At 49.8% G+C, this 11831-nt stretch overlaps 1 protein-coding gene across 1 annotated transcript; it reads right to left on the minus strand.

Annotated features, from left to right (window-relative positions):
• Nucleotides 1-685: 685 nt before the first annotated feature.
• On the minus strand, nt 686-2521 carry GPR25 (G protein-coupled receptor 25). Its single transcript, XM_039466892.2, has one exon. The coding sequence runs from the start codon at nt 2462-2464 to the stop codon at nt 1379-1381; it is 1086 nt and encodes a 361-aa protein (XP_039322826.1). The 5' UTR covers nt 2465-2521; the 3' UTR covers nt 686-1378.
• Between the last annotated feature and the right edge of the window lie 9310 nt (nt 2522-11831).

Raw genomic sequence — 11831 nt, forward strand, 5'->3', positions numbered from 1 at the left:
TTCTGGGTTCAAGTGATTCTCCTGCCTCAGCCTCCCCAGGATCTGGGACTTCAGGCGAGCATCACCACACCCAGCTGATTTTTGTATTTTTAATAGAGATGGGGTTTTACCATGTTGGTCAAGATGGTCTTGATCTCTTGACCTTGTGATCTGCCCACCTTGGCTTCCCAAAATGCTGGGATTACAGGTGTAAGCCACGGTGCCTGGCTGGCCAAATCCTCTTAAATCATAAGTATAAACAGTGATTTTCCCCTTACAGAAACCTCAAAGGAGAAACCACAGAGTCAGAAAATGGTGAATCCCCAAAATTTGTACTGGAAGGTCTGAAAAAAGATAGAAAAAAAAAAAAAAAGCCCTAGTATATATTTGAAAAAAAGACACATCTTCTCTTGGGGGTGACACCTGGCTGGCAGATGCCCTATACAAATACATTTTCTTTCTGTAACTTTCAAAATGTGAAATGTCCTTAAAAATAAGAATAAATGATTTGCTGCCTTCTGTGGGATGACTGCACCTGCAGAATGCAGCCAGCTCTCATGGTTCCAGACATCACCCCAAATCCTCAGCATCCTGAGGTCAACCTCAACTACTGTGTTGAGTTTTGTCTCACCCAGTGTGCGACCCGCCCCCTGACACGCATTTCACTCCCTCTGCTCAAGTAAAGACGGTTGTCAAGACAGGGCTAGCAAGAGTGTTTATTGAGAAAGGTAAATTCACAGAGAAGATTTTGGGGTCCCCGGCTGAATGATGGAGAATCCGAATGCCTGGTGAGAGACTTCAGGATCTTCTGTCCAGAGTGAAGGACCAGAATAGCTTCCAGGGTGAGTTCTGCGGCTGCACAGGGGGAGAAGTGTCACCAGATTCAACTCGAGGGTTTAGAGAGACGACGGGCAGAGGGTCTGACCTGGAGAAGGTATTTCTCTGAAAGCAAAGTTTATTGTGGGAGGGAGAAAGCACAGCCAGAAACAAGAGTGGCGTTTGGGGGGTCTGGGTTAGATATTCCGGTCGGTGCTCTTCCCGATGGGGCAGAGAAGGAAACTCACTTCCCTTCTGTCTACTTGGTGAATCTGTGGGTCTCTGAGTTGCTGCCTGCTCCATCTCGTAACACCTAACTTAGACTGGACAAAATTAGCTCAGGAACCCTGCAGGCTGAGAGGGAACAGCTAGTCTCAGCAGCCTGGTTTAGGGAAGTTCAATCGCTCTGAGGTTCCGGGGAAGCCGATGGAGGAAACCGCGGGAGTCTAGGCACCGCGCGAGGCCGGCCAGAGCGGCTTGCTGCCGCCAGGACAGGCGCGTCTGGGGAGCTCAGGCCGCCTCCCGGGGCCTCTCCCCGCCTCTCACTGCTCCACTGCTGCCCACCTCCAGCGGCCCGGGGCCGCTACCAGGAGGCCGAAGCAGTGTTCGCTGCCTGGGCCCGGCCCCAGAACACGGAACCGTCGTCCCTGGAGAGCGAGGAGGCCGAGCTGTTCCTTCGCGCCAGGAGGCCGGTGCGCCCGCAGGCCTCGTCCCGCGCCCGGGCTCGGAAGGAGCGGTCCAGCAGGAGGTAGATGAGCGGGTTGGCGCAGCTGTTGACGAAGGCCAGGCAGGTGGCGACCGTGAGGCCCCAGCGCAGCGCCAGCAGCAGGGGACACGGCAGCGGCAGCGCCCCTAGCCGCGCCAGGTGGAAGACGGCCCGCAGGGCGCTGAAGGGCAGCCAGGAGCCCACGAACGCGCTCTCGATGGCGAAGATGATGCGCAGCGAGTTCCTCCGGGCGCGCCCCACGTGCGGCGGCCGGCGCAGGCGGCGCGAGATGCGGCAGTAGCAGAAGAGGGTGACGGCCAGGGGCAGCACGAAGGTGAGCAGCAGCAGCAGCAGGCTGAGGCCCTGGAAGGCGTGGGAGGGCTCCTCCCCGCACTGGCTGCCCCGGCCCCCGGGCAGCGGCTGCAGCCCCCGGTAGAACAGGGAGGGCAGGCCGGCCAGCAGCGCCACGGCCCAGACGCCGCAGCACGAGGCCAGCGCGCAGCGCGGGGTGCGCAGCGGCCGCGCCTCGAGCAGCTTCACCACGGCCAGGTAGCGGTCCACGCTCATGCCCGCCAGCAGCAGCGCGCCCGCACAGCGCGTGCCCGCCAGCGCGAAGCTGCTGAGCTTGCAGAGGCCCTCGCCGAACGGCCAGCGGCCGCCGAGCGCCACCGCCGCGGCCCACAGTGGCAGCGTGAGCACGAAGCCCAGGTCCGCGGCCGCCAGGTGCAGCACGAAGGTGTCCACCAGCCGCCGCGGGCCGCGCCGCCCGGCCAGCAGCCACACCACCAAGGCGTTGCCCAGCAGGCCCACGGCGAAGGCGGCCAGGTAGAGCGCGGGGATGTAGACGTAGCCGTAGGGCAGGTCCCCGGCCGGACACAGCTCCAGCTCCTCCAGGTCATCGAACCCTGAGTAGTCCCAGGGCGTGGACCCCGGGCTGGGGCTCCAGGGCTCGGTGGAGGCCATGGCCTGGTCACCAGGCCTGCGCGGGATGCAGTCCTGGGCGCAGGCGGCAGCAGCTCTGAGCAGGGGTGCGGGGTTGCTCTTCACGCCCGCCCGGGCCCAGCACCTCCCTTCCTGCCACCCCAGGTCGAGGCAAATGGGTGGGCAGGAAAGAGGGGAAGGAGGAGGGGGTGGGGTGGGAGGGGCAGGCTCCTGTGGGAGAGATAGTGGCCTCCGATTTGGGGCTGACCCGAGGGGTAAGGACAAGGACAGGCAGAAGGGGCTTCACAACTGTCTTGGGAATAAAGTCCTCAGGGCTGGCAGACCTGCCCTCAGACTGCCTCCCAGTAGGAGCACGGCCCATGCCTCTAGTTGTTCCTGTCTTTGTTCATGAAATCGGGATACTTGCCCCACTGCCTCAGGGTTGCAAGAGGTGGTGGGTGCCCGAGAGCCCTAATCTCTTCTCAGCCTCCACTTCGCCCCTTCCCACCGGCCCCCACCGGCCCCCACCGGCCCACACCAGCCCCCACCGGCCCCCACCGGCCCCCACCGGCCCCCACCGGCTGCTGTTTTCTCTGCTTTTAGAGGTGAGAAGACAGAGCCCGGGAATTTTATAAGAGTATGAAGCCGAAGGCACGCCCCACCCCGAAAACTCCTGTCTCCAAGGAAAGAGTCCGCTGCCAGGACACAGCAGACCTGGCTGGGTGCGGAAGCTTGCCCTGGGCACTCAAGTCATTCTTAGTGTCCTGAGATGTGGGGCTAGTGTCTTCATCCCAAGAGTGGCTCCTCTGACCCAATCAGATCCTCGTGACGCCATGCAGAAGGATTTTAAGGCAGCGAGGAAGGTGTGTATTCAGATCATCCTACTGGAAAGGGGTGAAACCGGAGACCCACGTCTGGCTCTCCCCTGTCTTCCCCCATCCTACAAAACCTACCTATTAAGCCAAACACGGATGTAAGCTCAGTTCAAAAGATGACACCTAATGAACCACCAGATTCGTTGTCCTAAATTATATGTCAGGAGCTTGGAGGCGGCAAGGTCCCTTGTGAACTGGGAAACAGAGTAAGGCAGGGGAGTGAAGTCTCACCTTGCAGAGGGAGGTGGCACCTGAGGAGGAGAGGATGAGGGGGGAAAAGCTTGCTCTTTCTGCTGAAGGAGGCATACAGCCACTTACATCTGAATGCTTAGCAGATATTCCTTCCACAAGCTGTTGTGGTGGAACCGATGTCAGTGCATGCGCCCTCTGAGTCTGTCCCCAGTGTCCCCAGGAATGAGTGGCTGATGTGCTGGGCAACCTGGTGTGGAAAATTTGAGGTGGATTATCAATTTTGTTCGATTGAGACTTGTTAACCGTGAACTCCTCCATGAAGCAGACATGGTTTCAGGCATTGCAAGAGATGCCATTCTTGACCTTAGCGGTTTGTCGCATGCGCAGGAGAGATGGTTACTTAAGCAGCATGTGCAGTGGCCAACATGCCAGGAGTCCTAACTGTAGAAAATGTTAAAAGCCAGGTCCTCTCAGGGATTAGAGGAGCAGGGGGCGATCATTTCCGACAAGAAGGCTGAATCAGAAAAGGCTTTCAAGGAGGTGACACTTGAGATCAGTCCCAGGAAGGAGTTGAAAGTCAAATAAGAGCAGCAGAAAAGAGAGGAAAGGGTCAGACTAGGAGGAGGGGTAAAGGGAACAAGTATCCCGAAATGGGGAGGAATGTGGGCTTTTCAGGGGACAAGCAGTCTGCCAGAGCCCAGGGTAGAAAGGTCGGGGAGGGGGCAGGAGATGAAGCAGGAAAGGATCGTGAAGGGATATGGATTTCAATCTAAAGGTCATGGGAGCCAGGAGGCATCAATCTGTGTTTTGAAAAGATCTCCGGCAGAACTGTGGAGAGGGGAGAGGCTCAAGCCAGGGAGATGCCACAGTAAGTTGTAATTATTTGCGTCTGAAATAGATCATGAGCAGTGGGCACAGAAAGGAGAGGATATATTCAAGAGATAATTGTAACATCACAGGTCTCACAAATAGGAGTCAAAGATAAGCCTGAGGTTTCTCTGCTTAAGGACTGTCCCCTTAACTGCCAAGAACACAGAGGGGCGCATGTGTGTATGTGTTCAGTTTGATGTTGGTTTGAGATAGGGTAACGAAATAATTTACCGTGTAAACCAGGATGTTTCTGAGAGTGAAAGGGGCACTGTCACAATTAACCTGGACCATAAACCAGGGCAAACAGAGACATAAGGTCACCCTTGTTCAGGGTCCCTCTGGTACACAGAGATCCCAGGGAGGATTTGGAAAATGGTCTTAGAGTCTGGGTGCGGTGGCTTACACCTGTAATCCCAGTACTTTTGGGAGGTCAAGACGGGCAGATCACTTGAGATCAGGAGCTGGAGATCAGGCTGGCCAACATGGTGAAACCCCATCTCTACTAAAAATACAAAAATTAGCTGGGTATGGTGGCAAGTAACTGTAATCCCAGCTACTCGGGAAGCTGAGGCAGGGGAATTGCTTGAACCCAGGAGGCGGAAGTTACAGTAAGTGGAGATGGAGCCTCTGCACTGCAGCCTAGATGAAAGAGCAAGACTCTATCTCAAAAAAAAAAAAAAAAGAAAAAAGAAAAAAGAAAAAAAAGAAATCGGTCCTAGAGCTCACAGATAGTTGGTATGCAGTGGTCAGGCTGCTCCTGTCAAGAATTTTTCTCCCTCACCAATTACAAGATGGGCAGGGAAGAGGGCAGGGAATGAATGGTCTGGACCTTCCCTGCACAGCCATTTCGGCCTCCGGGCCTGGTTTTCCCCTGAAGACCCACCCCAGAGCTGCTTTTCTAATGTCTGGGCATGTGGTTGCTGGTGAGTGGTGCCCACATCCGGGGTGGAGTAGGGGGCTGCAGCCTCCTCCCTTAGAAGGCTGGCAGGGGCAGCGCTTGCCTGCCGGAGCCCAGAGACCATCAGAGACAGACCAAGTGCTGCTGGACTTCACCCCTCCAGCACCCCTCAGTCTGAGGCTGAGAGAGCATGAGTGATCCTGAAAGCTGGAGATGAACAGTAGAGAAACCGCCAGGTGAAAACAAAGAATGGGGCAAGCAGACCAAAGGGGAATATAAGAAGGGGGTTGAGGGGAAGTAGAAGTAGGTTGTTTATTTAAAAAAACAGAGATACTTGCTTTCTGGGCCGTCATCTCATACCCAAGGGAAGTCTGTGGCCCACAGCTTATGCTGAATTTTCTCTGCTGAGGCCTGGGTGCTGTCCGTGGGCCTTACTGAACTTGTCTGGATGGGAGGAAGTAGCAAAGGTCAGAGCCAGGGACACCGCCTTGGGCCTGGCCCCCCGGGGTGCTCAGCCGGTTTCAGTGGCGAAGGCCGACTCTACACTACTGCTCTTTCACCCCTCAGGAGGACTCCCCACAGGATTACACACAAGTCAGCTCATAGAAACACCCTCCCTGGCCGAGAATCCTGGCCACGCTCTAACAGGCGTGGACAAAGCGGAAGCAGTCTTCCCGATTCCTCCATCCCACCCCGGGGAGCCTCTCTGACCTGCATCCCTAACAGGACTTCTTCCTCTCTCTGCACTGCTGGAGCCACCAGGGCGACTGTCCCGTGTCTTCATCTTGCCTTGCCCGTGGGATTAAGAACTTCTCAGGGCGAAGGGAGCATCTCTCTATCCATCAGGATGATTAGCACAGGCCTGAGAACAGAGGAGATACTTTAAATAAATATCCAGTGCTTTAAGCTCAATTGTTTTTGGGAGTAGGTTTATTTCTGCCCCTTAACAGGTTATATTTAAGTTCTTATAACGCATTTTTTCCAATTTTAATTTTTTTCTGTACAAAGAACCTTAACATTTTAGGAAAGTTAAATTTTTTAAAAATCATAAAAGTCATCTAATCACATTACAGAACAAAGAAGAAGTCACCATCTTGGACTTGCTCCTGAAACACAACCAAACTTAGCCAGTGGATGACATTGTCAAAAGTAAAGAATTCATTCGAAATCTCATTATTTTTAGATTTTCTATTCTTCAATATTACATTTCAGATGTTCGTCACATTTTTTACAAAGCTGTTTCAAAGTCCTATCTGCAATTGGAGTGTACACGGTGTTGTCTGTTTTTCTCAATATCATATACATCCACATTAGTCCATGCTGCTTAATTTTCTCAACCCTTAAATATGGACATGGAGGATGTTTCTGATATATTTTTTAAAACTGTTATAGAAATTTGTAATGAATAATTGCACTTAGGACTTTTTTCTTTTATACTGTTTTCATTACATAGATGCCCCTGTATTGATCGAGGCTACGAAAATTTTGATTGCTCGATACAAATGTTTACGGTGGTTAGTAATTTAGAACGTCACTGGCATTGCATGAGAGTATAAGATTCAGCACAGTCTTGTTAGAGGTGTCCATCGGTAACTGATTTTCCACTGTGATAGGCACTGAGATAAGATGGCCTGGCCGGGCGCGGTGGCTCAAGCCTGTAATCCCAGCACTTTGGGAGGCCGAGGCGGGTGGATCACGAGGTCAAGAGATCGAGACCATCCCGGTCAACATGGTGAAACCCCGTCTCTACTAAAAATACAAAAAATTAGCTGGGCATGGTGGCACGTGCCTGTAATCCCAGCTACTCAGGAGGCTGAGGCAGGAGAATTGCCTGAACCCAGGAGGCGGAGGTTGCGGTGAGCCGAGATCGCGCCATTGCACTCCAGCCTGGGTAACAAGAGTGAAACTCTGTCTCAAAAAAAAAAAAAAAAAAAGATGGCCTCTCATTTCAGCTTGCACGTGATTATAAATAAGATGGAAAATCTATTTTATCTTATGCGAACCATTTTAATCATGCCCTTCACATATTTATAATCTATATTTATTAATTTTGTAAAACTAAATATTTAGAATGAGTTATTCATTCCACTTGACTCAAATATTTTTCCAAATCCTTTTCTTAGCTATTTTTTTAGTTTTACATTTTCATATAGTCAAATTTGTTGCTTTAGCAATTTCAGAGTTTAGAATGCTTTCTCTTTGACAATGTGAAACGATTCAGTCTATCATTAAAAAATAATTTTCATTAGTCTTTTAAAATTTACCTAGTGTGTAATCATTTTTTTCAATTTCTATCCAGCTTTCTTAATATCATTTAATTTAAAATATATTTTTAAAACCCTGCTCTGTGTTGTGATACAGAATTTATGATACGATTTTTCTTTTTTTTTTTTTCAACAGACAGGGTCTTGCTCTGTTGCCCGGGCTGCAGTGTAGCCTGGTGCCATCATAGCTCACTGCAGCCTCAATTCCTCAGCTCAGGCAATCCTCCTGAATCAGCCTCCTGAGAAGCTGGGACTATAGGTGCACACCATCATGCCTGGCTAATTTTCTTTTTTCTTTTTTTAGAGACACAGTCTCACTATATTGCCCAGACTGGTCTCAAATTCCTGGCTTTGAGCAATCCTCCCACCTTCGCTTCCCAAAGTGCTGGGATTACAGGTGTGAGAATTCCTTATATGTCATTTTGTCTGTTTCTAATCACTGACCCTATAGATCAGATTGTTAATGGTCAGAGTCCAGTTTAAGTGTCAGCTTTATAATTTGATAGCTGTATGATCTCAGTTTCCACACCTTAAAAAAGGATGATAATATCTACCTGGTAGGGGTGTTGTGAAGACCAAATGAGGCACCCTTGGCGGAAGCTGCTCCCCATGCTGGGTCTGAGCTAATGGGCTCACTCCACTCCTTGGCTGGCGGCATCATGAAGAATGGCTCATTTCTGGTGATCCTGCTGCTAGACTCAGCTGCTTGCACGGTTCGCCTACTCTCCACGGCGCTTTCTTTCCACATAGTGGGTGGTCAGTAAATGTTTTGGGGATTGCACTGGGAATCTATAAGGAGAGACTCCCAATCTGGAGGTCTTCAAGATTTGACCACGGCAGTGCCTGGTGCCTGGTATCACCATAATGGTGATTTCAACAAGGTGACAGTCTGGATGCTGCAGAGAAACTGCTGACAGGCCTGAAGCACAGATAGGTGGCCTCGTGCCCAGTCAGTTGCGGCTGACGGAGAGGTTAACAGTAACTTGAGTCCTGAGTGTCAGGAGAAGCTTGCAAAGCCGCATCTCCTTGTTTCTACAACCTCTCTTGATAAGCACTGAACTGGGAATGGGGAGTCCTCTATTTTATTCACTATTACTGACTGGCTACCAAGATGAGGTTTCCCATAGATCGCATAGCCCTGAGACTGTGTGTGTGTGTGTGTGTGTGTGTGTGTGTGTGCACATGCGCATGCCACGTGCCTCACCATCTAAGGGAGGGCTGGCACACACCAGATGAGAAGCCCCACCCTGGATGCCAGAGGCCCTGCAGAACGTTTCAGATGTTCATTCACTTCAGAAACTTTCAGGTCCTAAATATGGGGTAGCTGGGAAAGGATGCCATCTGAGTTAGACATGAGACTCCGTGTCAGCCCACGCTGCTGAGAGGATGACTCAATGTGAAAGCCTTATGGCCTGCAGCTGTGTGATTGTCTCAGGGCCCCCCATCTACCCCAGAGGTCACTGTTGCCTTTTAGGGGACATGGGGGAAGGAGTCAGGAAAGGGCGGGGTGGCTGGAGAAGAGTGTAGCTTTCAAGGAAAGTGAGACTCCTTTCTTCCACTGCAGGTTTTTGTAGCTCAAGGGTTCTTTTAAAGGTAAAAAATAAACTCATCAGAAACTCAAAAGGCAAGCATTAGGGACGTCCCCAATATAAAAATGGCCCCAGAATTTGTTTGGAAAGGAAGTAACATTTTCTCTTTGTAGCAATTATTCTGCCCGCAGAAGCTTCTAAACTATGATTTGCCATTACTTTTTAGTGATTTCACAGAAAGTTAATGTGAATTTCCAAGTATTTGCAGCAGGAATTTGGCAGCATTCCCTTGGCATTGACTGGGGCTCCCTCTACAGTGCTGTGATCCTGCTACTGATCAGTAAAACCAATTCTTTTTTTTTTTTTTTTTTTTGAGATGGAGTCCCACTCTGTCACCCAGGCTGGAGTGCAATGCTGCAATCTCGGCTCACTGTAGCCGCTACCTCCCGGGTTTAAGTGATTCTCCTGCCTCAGCTTCCTAATTGGGATTATGGGGGTGTGCCACCATGCCTGGATAGTTTTTGTATTTTTAGTAGAGACACGGCTTCACCATGCTGGCCAGGCTGGTCTTGAACTCATGACCTCAAGTGATCTGCCCACCTTGGCCTCCCAAAGTGCTGGGATTACAGGCATAAGCCACTGTGCCCGGGCCAAATCCAACTCTTAATATCACATTTGATTCCAGCTGACTTTGTTAACAGACCCTTCTTACTGTGGGGCACTGTTATCGGGTAATGTTAACAGATACAAAGAATGTGACATGGTACATCCTTATGGGAAGTTTACACATCATTGGAGATCAGTTATAATGTACAAATAACTTTGATATGATGCAGATTGTGAAATCCTGACTTCCATCAAGATTGAAGCAGGTCAGCTTTTCTGAAGAAAAGGTCTGTGTATAGGAGCAGCCTGAAAAACAGGATCAGTATCTTTAGTGGTTCTAAGCACTGAACAGATTACCACCGCCTCAACACCTCACCCCCATCCTCCCTGCAATTCAAAATAAAAACAATATTGAACTGTAAGATCAGTCTAAGAAAGTTAGATTTCACAAGACACTTTGGAAGGTGAAATCGAATTAGGGAAAGACCACTTGAAGGTTCTTGCAGAGTGAGGCATAAGCTTTTGGTGCCCGGACTTGAAGCTGGTGGCAGCAGGGATGAGGTGCAGTTTGAAAGTACAAATATTTGATAGGATTTGGTGGCTGTCTGGACATGAGGCTGTCTTCTGTGTTAGAGGGGAAGGGATAAGACCTTTGTTTCAGTCTTGGTGGCTGGGCTCTCAAGGAGAGTTGATTTTATAGGACGCTGTAAAATCAGGTTGACTTTTGGTTTTTAAACAGGTTGAGTTGAGGATGACATTGGGACTCCCAGGTGAAAATGCTGAGGAGTTAGATGCATACGTGGGCCCAGCGGGAGCTTTCAGGGCTAGAGATGGAGATGCTGAATGGAGGTGTCAGTTGAAGCTCATATTGAAGGCCTTCTTGGAAAAAGAGTGGAGGCAGCAGAACATAAGTAAATGAGCCTTGAGACTGGCCCATAATTTGTGAGAGGAGCTGGACAGAAGGCAAAAGGGGACAGGACATCATTGCGTCAGTGACCAATTGTTCAGATTCTCAAGCTGCTCCTGGCTCCTCTGAAAGGGTATGAACCAGAGGGAGTCAGAGCAGAAAAGCCAACTTCGGGTTTCTATTTTGGGGGTAAAAATATCTGTAGTAAGAAATTCAAGGTGACCTGGCAGAAATCAGAACATGTTTTGAATTTGATTTTGAATTTTGGACCAGGACTGCATAGTCTTCCTTTCATGTATTCATTTGATGATTATTTATTGAATACTGATTGTTTTGAGACTATAAGGATAAAGCACAAACTAATTTCCTAATGTATACAAAAATATCTGTACTTAGCCTCCGGGTAAGAAAGAGGAGGCAGTTTACAGTTAGCCTTGTTCTAATCGTAAATTAGGACCTCACGGCCTATCAACGAACTGATGTCGCTGCAATTCAAAATTCACTATTTAGAGAAAGCTAGAGCTAGGCACAGTGGCTCATGCCTGTAATCCCAGCACTTCGGGAGGCCACGGTGAGCGAATCACAAGGTCAGGAGTTCGAGACCAGCCTGGCCATCATGGTGAAACCCAGTGTCTACTAAAAATACAAACAAATTAGCTGGGCATGGTGGCAGGCGCCTGTAATCCCAGCTACTAGGGAGGCTGAGGCAGGAGAATCACTTGAACCTGGGAGATGGAGGTTGCAGTGAGCCGAGATTACGCCACTGCACTCCAGCCTGGGTGACAAGAGTAAGACTCTGTCTCAAAGAAAAGAAAACTAGGATATGGTATCCCATTGGCTGACAATGGCTGACAATGTAAGATGGCCTTAAGTTCTTTTTTTTTTTTTTTCCATACAGCAAGTCTTTTCATTTTTACTACTCAAAAAAGTTTCATTTTTTATTTAGCTCTCGACTTTGTACTTATGCCTTCAACATTTTCACAACCGTTTTCCGCTCCTTGATAAGGAAAGCACACTTGATCCTGCCACGAACTCATTTAGCACACATGGAACCACCACAGGTCCCGCTGACACGGTTCTTTGTTTTAGACAATCTCGTAGAACTGTAGGTCTTACAGCACGAACCCCTCCGAAGTCTGCCTCGGCACCTGCCACATGTAGATTCTGGTGCTTTCCCAACTTTCTTGGTAAAAGGTAAACAATTCTATTAGCAGGGGTTTGGGGCAGCCTAATTTTGTGAGAGGCTGTATTGTAGGAATGGCTACCAT

This window comes from Saimiri boliviensis, chromosome 14, assembly GCF_048565385.1.
Source record: "Saimiri boliviensis isolate mSaiBol1 chromosome 14, mSaiBol1.pri, whole genome shotgun sequence".
Taxonomy (NCBI): domain Eukaryota; kingdom Metazoa; phylum Chordata; class Mammalia; order Primates; family Cebidae; genus Saimiri; species Saimiri boliviensis.

Bases quoted from the DNA above. Each gene is read 5' to 3' on its own strand.
- GPR25 (XM_039466892.2), bottom strand. From the start codon at position 2,464: ATGGCCTCCACCGAGCCCTGGAGCCCCAGCCCGGGGTCCACGCCCTGG.